Raw genomic sequence first — 15,723 nt, 5'->3', positions numbered from 1 at the left:
AAATACAGCACTATAAAAAGTGTGAGGCGTTTCATTTTGTATAGTTTTTTGTGACCATCATAGAAACAAACAAACAAAAAAACTCGGCCTTGCTTTTTCCAATCATGTCCACACAGCTAAAATGCATAATCCTGTCAATATAAACCTCCCAGCCTCCCTTGGCTTTTTAACATATTTAATTAAAGATTTGGCTAAAACCGTGGGCCAACAAATTTACATATATGGTTTTTGCTTCATGTTTGTGATAAAAAAAATGCTCATAGAAAACTGTAAAACAACAAAAAAAAACAGGAAACTTGCTGACATTTTCAGCCTTTACATTAAAATTAGAAGCAGCTATAATGTTTTATCTCAAATTCACAACTTCTATTTTCGACACAGTTTCACCTGCAGTTTTATATTCAATAAGCATTTCAACAGTTGTTGTTTTAACTGTAAACACTGGCTTTAAACCACAGCTTTAACTACAGTAAATAATAACAGTCTTGATTACTGACTGATTGTAATCGTGCAAGCTTAAGCAGGCATACCAGATAGTCTGCTTGTTATGATATGACGTAGAGACTGCTTAGCCAGAAAAACACAAATTCCTCAGAAATGCAGCACTTAAATATTTAAGGGAACAACTTATCATCACAAAAAAACTTAAGTTACTAAGCTAATGACATTTAGACGTGCAAGACGCTGCCCAGGATGCCCCTGCATAGATTTCACTTAGTGGAACGCCTCATGTGGCCATAACCCTGGTACACTGACAACTAACATCTGAAGGGACAGGTGCACCTGTTACTTCGTACACCCGTTTTACTGTGTCAACAACTCAGTGGGAAAATCCCTGCTTGGACAGAGCTTTTCCCGTGTTCTTCCTATTATAACTAATAAAGAACTGCTCTGAGTGCCTAAAGTTCTGTGTTTCCCTAATCTATAGACACAAAAAATCCACTGCATCCTCCACTCTGATCTAAGGGGGGAGGGTCGCACGCCTGAAGTTCTATGGCTTCATTAGTATGGCTGGATGTCAAGATCTTGGGTAGAACAGCCACATTTGGCCACAGCATTACTTCAGAGCCATCAAGTTTCCAGCATAAAGTACAGGTTTGAAAGAGAGTACATGGAGCTCGCTAACTGTTGCAGCTGCTAAAAGAAAAACACTTTTTAATAACTTCTCCATCATGGATATACCTGCGTAACAGGTGACCTGCCCAGGTCCTGCAAGACCAATGCCAGGTCCCATGCTGCAAGCCATTTCCCTCTAGGGGGCAGCAAACTCTTGGCACCATGCGGAAACTGCATTACCCAAAAATGCGTGCTAAGGGACCAACTCTTGATATGGTCATCATGGTTTACCCATACTGCTACCAGATGAACCCTCAGATGGCCAGGCTTCAAAGGTTGCTGTAAGCATCTCTAGCAGCTTCAGGCATATTTGAACAGCCACTCTTACCCTGAGCTGAAAGGACTCGAGCAGAGCCTGAATTCCAGTCCCTCTCGAGTTGACCGTCCCATCATGGATGCAGAATCTAGAGACAACTTGTTGAAGTTGGTCTGCTGTGTTGGACGTAGGGAGCTTTTGTCCCAAATGACCAACATCCCCCCAAGGCCTCGAGGTGGTAAACTGGATTGTTACCTGTTCACCCTTGTTGCACGATGAGGCACAAATCCAAAGATCAAGGTAAGGTATTATCATTATACCTGACAGACTTAATAATCTCAGGGCTGAACTCATGCGGCTTGTAAGGTGAGGGAGAGGTTTAAGGGGGTAAACTGATACACCAGTCCCCGAAAGACGAAACACAGAAATCACACACAAATGACATCTGTATACCTGGTTGCACTACTGGCTGCTGAAAAGGGTGTGGCCCTGAAGCGAAACAACAGCCTGTAACCCTGAGAAGTTGTTTTCAAAACCCATGTATCCTGTGAATTAACTGCTCAGTAGTCCAGCTGCTGTTGCAAAAGTCTGCCTAGTGTTTGTTGTGTTGGCTGTCGAGGGGGGATAAGGGGTTGTCTTAGTGTTGCCTCTCTAGCACACCTGTTGTCACTCACCTGCACCAGTTTATGCTTCCTATCCTGACACACTGATATGAAGTAGGAAGTCTAACCGACTTCCTGTTATACTGTGATGACCAAGTGTTCCCTTAATATTTTTGGGTAGTGTAACTAATGTATAGGCCTGGCTTGGCTTTGTGATTGATATTGCTACTGGAAAAGGCTTGATGGAAGGAAGATGGAGCTAATTCACAGATAATACAGATAATGCTCCCATCAATAATACAAAAAATACAGCTAATGTTCCCATCAAACCTACATAATGTCTTTTGCCCTGCTTTCACTCCCTTTATAAATCTGTGATAAGAGGTCTGTGATAAAGCCATTAGTATCAAAGAGCTCATAAAATATTCACCATCTTAGTCAAGGTAATGCTGGTCTAGAAGAGAAATTAAAGGGAAGCACGAGAGAAAGACAGAGGATGAAGCACAGAAAAAAAGGTGACGTGGACACATGTTTGCACTTTGCTATGAAAAGATTCTCTAATTATTTTGAGGGAAGTGAGATCACAAGCTACTGATAGCTGCTAAATTATTCGAATGCATGACGACAAAGCAAATGTTTCTTAACTTGACAGCAGAGGGTGCCAAATATGCAAAAGCCTGATAACAAAGGTAGTGTGGAGCCAAAGAGGAAGTTAGATAGAGAATGAGCCAAATGCAATGAAGCTGAAAAGCAGAATGAATAGAAATATAGACTTCTGGGAGCGAACAGAGAGGATTAGGCTGAGAAGGATAGCGCACGGTGCAGTGATCTCATTGAGTGTTGACAGGTTCAATCTGTGGGAATCGATGCGCAATCAATAAGTATCTGGCTAGCGTGTGTAGAGGGAAAAGAGTGGGAGGATGGAAACAGAAAGAGGTACATGTGGATTGAAAGCCTGAGGAGAAAGTGGTCAAAGAAACAATAAAAATATGTGATCATCTGACCTTGTATCAACATTTTCATTATAATATAATAAAATAATCTAAAACATTACAGCTGTTTTTAACCTACAATGCGTTATACCTGCATGTAGTAACAGTGGGATATTAAGAGAAATGTAACTGTAAGCTATGACATACATCAAGGATGTAATTAATTAGTTTTTTCAGATTTGTGTAGGTGAATAACATAAATGATCTGTCACATCTTATGTTGGCAAAAGTGTGACGATAACTCGTGGGCCATGCTTGTTAAAATATACCCTGCTACGTCAAAGAGGGTGTGCAGAGTGAGAGCATACGGCCAATTTCACTCTTCATTCAATTCAAAATACATCGGCCCAAAGAGTGGGCAGCACTTCAACTCGTTTACAATGATATGCAACATTAAGTACTTCTATGTAAATGTGTACCACAGATTTCATGGTGTTTCAGAACAACAAACATTAGCCATTCATTAGAGACCTATTAAAACAATGAAAAATAAGCTTCCCGTACACAACAGTAATAACACAGAAAATAACATCTGCTTATTTTTGATATCAATATCGCATCACAGATTTTTTCCTTCTCTTTTTTCTTACTTCTATAAAAATAAATCTCATGTTGCTATCCAAGGCAGACTCTCTTGGAAACGTTTTTTTCCTGTTCGTTCCTTTATGTGTCAGCATTAGTGCACATACTGCAAAACGTTCTGTGACAGGCCGCTCCATAATAAGTACTCAAATAAATTCACGCTGTATTTCCAAAGTTTGTGTTCTGAACATTTGTTGGAAAAGGATCATCTATTCATCTGTTCTCTGTATCCTTGTAGCTCCATGCGGCGCCCAGGTTTTGACAGGATAGAACAACTGACACGCTACATTCACCCACATTTTGGTGTTTTCACTTCACCTGACCTTGCGTGCCTTTAGACTACGAGATGAAAATAAAGCACTGGGAAAGAGAGCTACATGAAGATGGGAACAAAGTGCAAACACCATACGCACAGGGTTATATTTAAACACAGACCCTGAGACAGCAGTAAACATTGACGATCTGAGTCACACACCTCGGCTTTGCGCATGTTTTCTTTGGTGTCTTCGATCTTCATCTCCAGATCTAATCTTCCCTGCTCTGTGGGAGGCAAGCCGTGGCTCTCACACTCCTCCAGAGACTGACAACAACACACACAAACAGAGAGTGTGATTAGAACAGGAATGTGCGTGCACTTTAAAATTAACCTGATTAAGATTCACATGTTGTCACGGTTCTGTGTCCGTTGGACCCAGTAGTTTGAGTTTTATTATGTTTTAGTTTGCATCAGGGATTGTTTTCTTGTTCTCTTGTAGTGTTGATGATGATGATGTTTATTATTTGAGTTTCATGTTTCTGTGGTGTTTAGGATTTGTTCTTCGGTTGTGTCTGCTTAGTATTTGTCTAGCTCCATGTGCCATTGTCTGTCTGTCTCTCTGTCGAGTTTGTGTCTTAGTGTGATGGTTTCTTGTTCCTGTTTTATTGTGATGGTCTGCGTCTCATGTGAGTGTGTTCAGTTTTACCTTTGTCTCGTCTTGTTGATCATTCCCAGCTGTGTCCGCCACCTGTGTGTAATTCCCCTGTGATTCTCTGTGTATTTAAGTCATGTCTGCCGTCATTGTAGTTGCTGGTCCGTCTGTGTATTCCACCCTGCGTCATCTGTGTGTTTCCCTGCTGTCAACCGCTAAGTGTTTCTGCTCATGTTCAGGTTCGTGTTCTGTAGTTAGTTTGTTCCCAGTCTAGTTAGTCATAGCTCCCTTTGCCGTTTGTATTTACTTTCATGCTCAATAAACCACCTTCACACCTTCACGACTGCCTGCGTTTGGATCCTCCTTCATTGCCTCCACACGGCTCACCTCACTCGCCGTGACAGTACGGACCAGCCAGATATGGATCCAGCGGCATTCACCCCACCCACGGAGCTTCGGGACCTCATCACGAACTCCGCTTCACAAATAATCAACCTGTGGCTAGAGCATGAGGGAGAAGCATTCCTCCACGTTCTGGAAGCCAGACTGCAACAGCTGCTCACGGATTATCCCTGGCTATTGGACTCACTACACCCACTCGCGCAAGACTTCATCCTTCACGAACTTCACCTACACCCACCAGCCGCTATCGCTTCCCAACCCAGCCGGACGCCGGAGGTTTTGCCCGGCCCGCCGGAGGTTTTGCCCGGCCCGCCGGAGGTTTTGCCCGGCCCGCCGGAGGTTTTGCCCGGGAGGAAGCGACGATCGCGCCGTCGGCGCGTCGCCCCACAGCTGGAGAATAGGACTTCAGAACTGCCGGCTGTGGTGAGTGGAAAAGACGCTCTGTCTGTTTCACCAGTTCATATGACTGTTTATACCGGGGCTGTGTTCGTTGAGTCAGCTGCTCAGCCGGTAGCTCGGTTAGCTTCCCAGCAGTCGCTAACTCAGTCAGCCACTCACTCATCACCTCCATCACAGTCACAGTCAGACCCAGTAGACACCATGTTACAGTCCATAGCCCAGTCAATAGCTCAGTTGGCAAAAGAGTCATCAGCCTTATCAGTTCAGCCAGCCACTCCACCACCTGTTACTACTTTGCTACCTGTAGCTCAGTTGCCACCAGTTCAGCAGCCTGTCCACTCATTTACCCAGCCTTTATCCTCACAGCCTCATTACAAGCAGGGAACACACTCCACACAAACTTTTGCTGGTTCATTTAAGCTGGCCATCTCAGAGGCAGTTGCTCCCTCTAGGGCCTCCCCAGAGGCTGGGTGTCAGTCACCAGCCAACTCTGGACCCCTAGAGGTCAAGACACCAGCACCAGCAGCCTCACCGGAGAACTCACCTGAACAGTCTCGGCTCTCAGCACCCCCTGAGAGCTCAAGTGAGTTCACCCGTCCGCCTCAGTCCTCTGCTGAGTGTATTGGGGAACACTTCCAGCCCTCTGAGGACTGTATCCCACTGTTGCTGCCTGAGTCTAGCCACGGTGCTGCTCAGTCCCAGCCAGTGTCCACACTGGCAGAGGTCTCCGTACCTGCTGCTTTAGAGACTGCTTTCCCTGGAGGGCCTGAGGAGCCCGTCCAGTCTCAAGTCATGTTAGCTGGGGGTTCAGGTGAACCCAGCCAGCGTCCTGCCTCGTCGGCTGGAGGGCCTGAGGAGCCTGGCCAGCCTCAAGTGTCGTCTGCTGGGGGTTTAGGAGAACCCAGCCAGCCTCAAGTGTCGTCTGCTGGGGGTTTAGGAGAACCCAGCCAGCCTCAAGTGTCGTCTGCTGGGGGTTTAGGAGAACCCAGCCAGCCTCAAGTGTCGTCTGCTGGGGGTTTAGGAGAACCCAGCCAGCCTCAAGCCTCGTCTGCTGGAGGGCCCGTGGAGCCCACCCAGCACATCCTCACATCTGCTGGTGGTCCTGGAGGACCCAGCCAGCACATCTCCACATCACCTTCCGCAGCCGTCCCGCTGCCGTCAGGTTCCGCAGCCGTCCCGCTGCCGTCTTCATCATCTTCGCCTGGTCCAGCCTCCGTGTCTTCATCATCTTCGTCTGGTCCAGCCTCCGTGTCTTCATCATCTTCGTCTGGTCCAGCCTCCGTGTCTTCATCATCTTCGTCTGGTCCTGCCTCGTCCTCGTCTGGTCCTGCCTCGTCTGGTCCTGTGGTTGCCACGCCGCCGTCGGTGCCAGCTCGACCCGTTCCGCCTCGCCTCTGCCGGCCGTTTTCCGGGCCTCTGAGATGGCATCATGGCCTTCGGGGACGGCCTCCGGAAGGTGTTCGTCGCCGCCGCTGGCATCGCGGCCGTCCTCCGGACCTGCTCGGTGGCCGCCACTGCCTTCCACGTGGTCGGCCTCCAGAACTGCATTCGCGCCGCCGTTGCCGTCCACACGGTCGGCCCCCGGACCTGCTTCCTCGCCGCCGTTGCTGCACGCACGGTCGGCCTCCAGAACTGTTTGCCTGTCGCCGCCGTTGCTGTGTGCAGGGTCGGCCCCCTGAACTGTTTCGGCTCTTGTGTTGTCGGCCCCGGACTTTACTGTGGACTCGTGAATGGTCTTGTTTTGTGTTGGCCTGTTTTTGGTTTATTCTGGTCTCTTGTGCTCCTTGTTTTTGTTTCGGACCCTCCTTCCTGGACCCCCTCCGCCCGCCCTGGCTTGGTGCTTTGTGCTTTTTTGTTTGGGGCTGTCGGGAGCCAGCCCTTAGAGGGGGGGGTACTGTCACGGTTCTGGGTCCGTTGGACCCAGTAGTTTGAGTTTTATTATGTTTTAGTTTGCATCAGGGATTGTTTTCTTGTTCTCTTGTAGTGTTGATGATGTTTATTATTTGAGTTTCATGTTTCTGTGGTGTTTAGGATTTGTTCTTCGGTTGTGTCTGCTTAGTATTTGTCTAGCTCCATGTGCCATTGTCTGTCTGTCTCTCTGTCGAGTTTGTGTCTTAGTGTGATGGTTTCTTGTTCCTGTTTTATTGTGATGGTCTGCGTCTCATGTGAGTGTGTTCAGTTTTACCTTTGTCTCGTCTTGTTGATCATTCCCAGCTGTGTCCGCCACCTGTGTGTAATTCCCCTGTGATTCTCCGTGTATTTAAGTCATGTCTGCCGTCATTGTAGTTGCTGGTCCGTCTGTGTATTCCACCCTGCGTCATCTGTGTGTTTCCCTGCTGTCAACCGCTAAGTGTTTCTGCTCATGTTCAGGTTCGTGTTCTGTAGTTAGTTTGTTCCCAGTCTAGTTAGTCATAGCTCCCTTTGCCGTTTGTATTTACTTTCATGCTCAATAAACCACCTTCACGACTGCCTGCGTTTGGATCCTCCTTCATTGCCTCCACACGGCTCACCTCACTCGCCGTGACACATGTTGCATTTCTAAAACGTGCAACAAGTGTGTGTGTGTGTGTGTGTGTGTGTGTGTCCCTCTTACTCGCTTGTAGTGAATGATATTCTTGTGCTCTCTGGCCACCCTGGTTGCCCATTTCCTGGCCTCCTTGTTCAGACTGTGCTCCTCTGTCGTCCCCGACTCCGACTCCAGCTGACGACTCTAATATCCCACACACAGCCGCACAGAGACACGCCACAGCAGCAGGCAAACACACAAAAATACAGTGTCAAAAACAACAGCTCAAGGTGTGCAATACGCAGAGGCTGTTAATTAAGCTAAAGAAAGCAACATTGTTTCCATAGCAAGTAATTAATACAGTGTGTGTTGCGATGCTCTGTTGTTACCTTATGAAACACAAAGCTGCTATTAAAACCACATGTGAAACACCATGTGTGTTTTTTCTGTGTACTACAAATTGAGAGAAGAGGAGGTGCGTGTTGACAGCACTTTTTGCATGTGACTTTATTTTGTTGCTTTTTTTTAAAAATATATACTACAGAAAACACGCAGGGTCAGTCAAGGAATCTGCATGGCCTTCCAATTAAACATATGACATCAATTATAACCATGCAGCCAAAGTGAATCCGGAGCTCATGCGCTTAACAAAGAGCTTTTCTTATTTCACATGAAAGATTTCTATTTTTTTTTTTTTCTCTCTTTCTGTTCTTTGTCACTGCTTTGAAGTGGGCGGGGATTCGCTGGGAAAAGGTCATGTTGCATACTTCTGCCCATCATGCATCATTTAGCAGTATGTGAATGAAAATCTGGTGACAGCTGGGAGGTTCTTTGGCCACTCTATCAAATTCTGATAATAACACACCCACAATATCCAGATTAACTATGTTGGATGAAATATTTCTTAATATTTTAATAAAGAAAACAAAAACATCATTTAATTTGATTCAGTCTTCTCTAAACAATTGATGCTGATTTCATAGAAACATATTTGCATTTTTAAAGCCAGATTTTTCAGTTTAATCATAATTATTTGCTATTGTGGTCCAAAAAACATGACTCAGTAATCAAATTATACAGCTGTCTGCCATGGTCCAAAGAAACCCTGAAAAAAAGACTGTTTTTGGTTACTTGTTTACAAATATGACTCAGATTTGATCTTTTCATTTCTATCTATTATAAATGCATCATAGCAGGGGCTGAAAAACAAAAAGGATACTTTCTAGTAATTTAACAATGACCCACTCCAGCTTCCCTCGTGATAACTCAGATCGAAATCAATGCAAAATATCTTGCAAAGACTTCCATGTATAGACATTCGTCGTCAGTGCTGTGTTTGCACAGACCTGAGAGGTTTGAGTTCCCATAATCTGATAATAAAAGTCTGTTAGCCTCAGCTAAAGTACACAATATTATAATTATACCTTTTCATGCACATCATCTCTATTAATTATGTGCTGATTCTGTAACAATAGGGCATAAATCTGGCTAAGTATAGGTGTGAAACCAAGTGTATTACATGGGAGATTTACAGCTTAATTACATTCAGGCACAGGAGAATTGCAGCAAGTTAAGGGAGAGGGCAGGAAACTCGATTAGAACAGTGGCTCGAATATGACATGTCACGAACCTGCATCTCAATTTCCTTAAATTTGAATTTCAGATAGTCTGCCAGCATCTACAGTTATGTGGACAGTAAAAAAAAAAAATCTGATCCTTACCAGGTCTTAAATACAAGCTCAGATGAAACACAAAACATCTCGAAAGACAAAGCTAAACCGAAAACGTAGAAATAGTGTGGAAAACCTAAGTACACCCCTACTGCTTCCACAGGAGTTACGAGGTTAAGTAACAGCCAGGAGTTCCTAATTAAATGCAGATTATTATCCGATCATTAGCAAATGTAAGCACATCTATAAGAGCAGAAGTTTTGTCACTCTGTCGGTGTGCGTAACACGATGCCAAGGAGGAAAACATCAGCAATGATCCTCAAGAAGCAATTCTTGCTCCCCATCTCTTTGAGAACATGTATATGGTCACTTTTTAACAATTTCAATTCCATCATTATACAGAGAAAAGGATTATTCACAACTGGAAAAGATTCAAGATAGTTCAATCAGCTAGAATGTCCTAGCAAATTCCCACTGAGGTCGGACCGTGCAATGCTCAAAGTAACTGCAAAAAAACCCTAAGAGCTACATCTCAGATACTACAGGCCTCAGTTAGCATGTTAAATGTTAAAGTTCATGACAGTACAATAATAAAAGTGAACAAATATAACTTTGGAAGGGTTGCCAGGAAAACGTCTCTTCTCTCTAAAAACAACATGTTAGCACAGCTTGGGTTTGTAAAGCTGCATCTGAACAACCCACAAGACTTCTGGGACGAAGACCAAAGTGGTGATGTTTGGCCATAATGCACACCAAGCATGAAACCAAACACAGCATAACAGCACAAACCTCATACCCACTGTCCACCACGGTGGTGAAGGAGTGAAGATTTGGGCTTGTGTTGTAGCCACAGGTCCTGGGCACTTAGTCGATAATGAATTCCTCTGTATACCAAAGTGCTCTAGAGTCAAATCTGAGCCCATCTGTCTAGTAGCTTACTACATTTGGCTGAAATGGGGCCATACAACAGGACAATGATGAAAGAGATATGTGCAAATACCTGCAAAGTTCCTCCACAGTGACAGGAGAGACTGATAAATGGCATGCAGAAAATGACTACTTCAAGTTATTGCTGAAAAAGGTGGATCTACAAGCTGATGAATGAGGGCGAGTACTCATCTGAGGTATTGTATTTAAATAATTTTAGAACCTGGTAAGGATCAGATTATTTATTATGATGTCATAATACATAAAATCTTTGAAATAAAAAAAGATCCACTCCCTTTCACATGACTGTTCATACTGCAAATAAATTCTAGTGCTCATGTGAGTCATGTGACTTTCTGCATCACTTTTGTATCTTCCTGTTGCACACTGATTATCTCGTTACACCCAAACAGATCAATCAACCTGCACTCTAAATGTCTTTATGGACAAAGGTGAAATATTATTTTATTAAATCATTTAATAAATTGGAAAATAACAACATTAGCAATGACTGTAGGTGCCATAATAGGCACAACTATAAACAACTGACCTGACATATAAGGGAAAATGGTGTCATCATCAAAATCTAAACCTTTTTCAGACTTAAAGAGGCAGACACATTTAGATACAGTCTTCTTGCAGGTTATTCACTCATTCTGAACACATTTCTTGTCTTAGACACATATTATTATAAGAAAAAAAATGTCAGAAAGGGTCTAGGACTTATGATTTAATGCATTTGCACAGGTTTTTCTCTGAATAGGGCTCTTGCTCTTGTTCTACAGTTTTTAGAAACATATCGCTGTCTTAACTAATAAAATTCATCATGCTGAACAGCACATGTATCACAAATTAGCCAAGGCAGCAGTATTTCTATGTGAAGTGTTTTAATGGAGTTTTAAAGAACTGGGTGCCTAGGACTCCAGTGTTTCTACACAACTTGCATTAGAGCAGCAGCGGTGCATTCAGACTGCAGCAAATACCTGCCTATGATTATGCTTTTTTATGCATGTTAAAAGCGAAAGAATGAATTGAGTTCTCCTAAAATAGCACAGAGAAAATGTATGTGTACAACTACAGAGTTGCTTGTAAACCACAATATGATGTCTACATTCACAACATGTAAATTTAATGCAGTGTTAGCTTTAGTATTATTTCATATTTTATGTTTTATGGGCTTATCTTACACATGCAGACACAAAGAATTCAATAATCATCATGTAAGATATACGTAGCATGATTTTGAATGGAAATCAGGACACATTCAATTTCCAGTGATTACATCTTGAACCCATAACAAATTTGTAAAGGAAAATTACACTAAACTATGACACATCAGCTTTCAGGATGTTGATGACAGTATGGTGATATTTTAAAAGATGACATAAGGTTACGGCATCAGATGAGTCATGACAATGGTCATGAGAAGCCAAAGCCACCAAAGGTATTCAGCTATCGAGCAAGTGTGCCTTCATTGCTTGATTATGATGAAGCAACTAGAAAATGCAGGAAACATAAAGAACTTCTTTAAATAGACCTGTAATGGCTGAACCGCCTCAGTGTAGTCAGCTGTCGTTGTGAGGTTTATGTCAGGTGGAATAGTTGTAACAATCAGGTGAACTGTGGCCTTTTTAGATATGAAATAAGAAAATTTCATCAGCTGCTGCTCTATTCTCTGGTTTGATTATTCTATTGGTGCACAAAAGCAAAGTCGCATTGAGCAGATAAAATCTTAACATGTAATTCAGAAACTCCCACATATTTGTCATGTTTATTTTTAGTTCTCACGCCAACTATGTGGATGATGTCATAATCCTATCTGCAGCCACTTGTGTGGTTATCCCAGAGTGTCTCACGGTCTTGTTACGGTGACAGATGGCCATAAAAAGTCAGGCAGTGAAAGTTCTTTAACCTCCGCTGTATTTCAGTAAAAAGAGAAAATCGAACCTAAAAAACAAACAAACCATACGCTATTGTTTTATTGTCTGTGGTTAAAGTGCTGACTGCTGTAGGCCAAAATCAACAACCTCCTCCCTAAGCCACAAAGCTGAGAGCCATATAAAAACAGATCATTTATAAAGCACAATGATGTGTTAATGACTATTAACAAGACATGACTCTTTTCCAGTAATAACAAAAGAGCTCTGGGTTTTATCACTACATAGTGTGCTGTCAGATTTGAGCCCATCCTCAGCTGCTTTTCTCAGTTATTCCCAACACACAATAATACTTTGCTCACCCTCACCGCCATGCTGTATGAAGTCTTGGTGCTCCAACTGGTTAGAGCACAATTTCTGTTTAAAAGAGGGATGGGCCCACACTGCTCTCCAAGATACTTGGAATATAAAGGTTATTCTAGCTGACTAACTGTCTGCCTGTCAATCAGAGTTAGATCACAGAAGAAGTCCCTGCCAAACAGAGCATGTCATACTTGGGCGTCTAGTTCAGCAAAGTTTAATTTAATGTGTGTTAACATTGATTTGTCATGTCACTGAGTCGAAAAAGTGTCAGCTCACTGACACTACAGTTGTTTTTAAAGAAAATTATAATGTAAAGTATCATCAAAAGCATCATAATCACAGGCAAGGAGATCCATAGTGACAACATTCGTAAATAGTCTGCATAACTATGAAAAATCAAGTATTTTTCTGTCTTTTTTTTCTCACTATAACAGGTCATTCCGAGCATGCGCTAGAAATCTAGGGAATATAACTTAAATTGAAAGATTGCTACCAGTGAGGGCAAAGTCTTTTTTGTGGGTTAAAAAGGTTTCTCTGTTGGGTGCCTATGAACACACACTCACCAGCCACTTTATTAGGTACACCTATTTAACTGTTTATTAACAAAAATATCTAATTAACCAATCACATGGCAACAGCTAAGTCATGTAGCCATGAAGACATAGTCAAAATGACCGGCTGAAGCTGATTTGAGCATAGCGTGGTTGTTGGTCCCTGACTGGCTCGTCTGAGTGTTTCAGAAACTGCTGATCTGCTGGGATTTTCCCACACCACCATCTCTAAGGTTTACAGAGAATTGTCCAAAAAAGAGAAAATATCCAGTGAGCTGCGGTTCTCTGGGAGAAAATGCCTTTTGATGCCAGAGGTCAGAGGAGAATGGCTAGACTGCTTTAACTCACGTATGAACCTCAAAGCAGATGAGCTGCACCAGCAGAAGGCCATAACAGGTGCCACTCCTGCTCGTTATAAACAGAAAACTGAGGCTCAGACTCACCAAAATTGGACAATAGAAGTCTGGAAAAACTTGGTATGCTCGTGATTTCTGCTGCAACAGTCAGATTGCAGAATTTGGTGTAAACAACATGACAGCATGGATCCATTCTGTCTTATATGAACTGTTAGTGTGGGCAATATTTTCTTGGCACACTCAGTACCAGCTGATCATTGTTTGAATTCCTCAGCCTAACTGTGTATTGTTGCTTCCAGTAGGATAACGCACCATGTCACAAAGCTCAAATAATATCAAACTTGTTTCTTGAACAGAACTGGTGAGTTCTCTGTACTCAAATGGACTCCACAGTCACCAGATTGCAATCCAATAGAGCACTTGATGTGGTGAAACAGGAGATTGATTATCCAGTACTAGCAAGGTATAACTAATAAAGTAGCCTGTGAGTGTATGAGGTTTCAGATTTTTCCAGAGCCATGCTGAAACATCAATCACAGCCTGAGGTGTTAAGTTAAACTGCATTATTACGCTTTGTTTGGCTCATGGCCGACTGAAAGCTTCTTACAGTAAATGATGCAGTCAGTATAAACAGAATGTATGAATGAAGCAGATAAGCCATGGTCTGAGAAATATGATAGGAATGCTGACAACAGTTAAGACTACCTGTGCCAGGGTCATTCTCATGGCACTGACCGGCGACGGTTCAATGTCCACCAACTGCTGCACCGAGCTCAGAGTCTGGCACACACACACACACACACACAAATAGACATCCAGGCATCCGCAGACCACACACCCAAAGAGCAGCAGTGCAAGCACACAGACAGACAAACACAAGGAGCGATTAGTGGAAAAAAAGTTTAGGGAAAAACTGTTAGCAAAGCTTGAACAGGAACAGGAAGACACAAAGAAGGAAGAGAACATTGTTACAGAGAAAACTGTTAGAACACTTGAAACAAGGCAAAAGATCAGAACTGGCAGAACCCAGAGAGAGAAAGAGAAATGTAGAGAAAGGAGAGTGCACAATATGACTCAGACACAGGAGAGAAGGATACTACTCTAGAAAGGTATTAGAAACAGTGTCCAGTGAGAGCAATTTCTTTTTTTAGCCAGAAAGACTTAACAAGTCCCCGAAGAGGAGAAGAGAGGAGACAGCATGATTCCCACTGCTCCATTCCGATCACACAGACCGTGATCACTTGACAACAATTTAAAATATTTGTAGCATTCAGCAACCAATTGAATTTAAATGATTAAATTAGCTTGCGGAAATGACAAAAAAAAATCCCAGGCTAGAAAGATACGCTCCCAACGGACACGCAACATCTGAACACAGAGCCGATTCATGCATCTTTCACGTTGTCAGCAGACATTAGTTAACTGGGCAACTCCATCTGAAACTGTTAACATAAAGAAATCCCCAAAGTCTGGGAACAAAAGGCCCAAAGATATCTCAAGAGAAAAAAGGGCGATCACAGCTTTGGCTCACGGATTTTTAACTTGGCAGGTCTCTCAGGCCCAGATGTTTTAATGTGACTCTCTAAATCAGAACTGCGGTAAATGAATTCTGTTTCATCACTCAACTTAAGGATTTAAGCAACATTTTATACACATAAGATATTAGAGAGGACAGAAAACACAGGATGAAAGGAAAGCCCACATGGCTGGCTGCTGTCTGTGTGTGGGAGTTTGTGCGTATGTGTGTATGTATGTGTGTGTGTGAGTCAGCAAGTGAAGTGGAGTGACAGTCCTGCTGTGAACAGGTTTATGTACAAACAATCTAAGTACTAGTGATACATGAGTATTAATCCAGGAGATCTGTGTGTAGTTGTGCGAGTCTCACCGTGTCACATTCACTGGGCTGGAACTGGAAGTCGTGCGCTTTGTGAAACACCGGATTCTCTTGCATGAACAACTGCTGGTTGTACTCCTGCATTATCTGAAAGAAAGAGAGAAGGAGATCTTTAATCCAGTACATTTTGCATGCAAGTTTGGTGCTGTGTAAACCCGACAATACAAGAGTCTGTTGAACTTCATGTGTGAAGAGGCTTCTGCTCCCTTCGAGGATGCAAACGACAATTTTTTTTCCCACTGCCGCATCTGAAGTCCACAGTGGGTGAGTGTTTCATATTCATGCATACATTTGTGGGTTCATATTTTGACTTTAGAGGGAT

The 15,723-nt window shown here is 43.1% G+C and overlaps 1 protein-coding gene across 2 annotated transcripts in view; it reads right to left on the bottom strand.

The window, feature by feature from the left end:
- Positions 1-15,723, bottom strand: part of fchsd2 (FCH and double SH3 domains 2) — an 88,537-nt gene that overhangs the window by 31,396 nt on the left and 41,418 nt on the right. Inside the window, exons 10-13 of one of the 2 annotated variants that reach the window (XM_085379344.1) lie at positions 15,393-15,488; positions 14,213-14,287; positions 7,851-7,967; positions 4,024-4,128 (exon numbers count right to left, since the gene is read on the bottom strand). In XM_085379344.1, coding sequence (XP_085235470.1) covers positions 4,024-4,128; positions 7,851-7,967; positions 14,213-14,287; positions 15,393-15,488 — 393 coding nt within the window. The remainder of the gene's footprint in view (positions 1-4,023; positions 4,129-7,850; positions 7,968-14,212; positions 14,288-15,392; positions 15,489-15,723) is intronic. The other variant, XM_085379345.1, reaches the window with a different exon arrangement.

Source organism: Rhamphochromis longiceps, linkage group LG14, assembly GCF_057381845.1.
Source record: "Rhamphochromis longiceps isolate RC_006_pf linkage group LG14, R_longiceps_female_GT1.1, whole genome shotgun sequence".
In the NCBI taxonomy this organism is placed as follows: Eukaryota; Metazoa; Chordata; class Actinopteri; order Cichliformes; family Cichlidae; genus Rhamphochromis; species Rhamphochromis longiceps.
The sequence above is the reverse complement of the archived record's forward strand: the minus strand, read 5'-3'. Positions and strand labels throughout refer to the sequence as shown.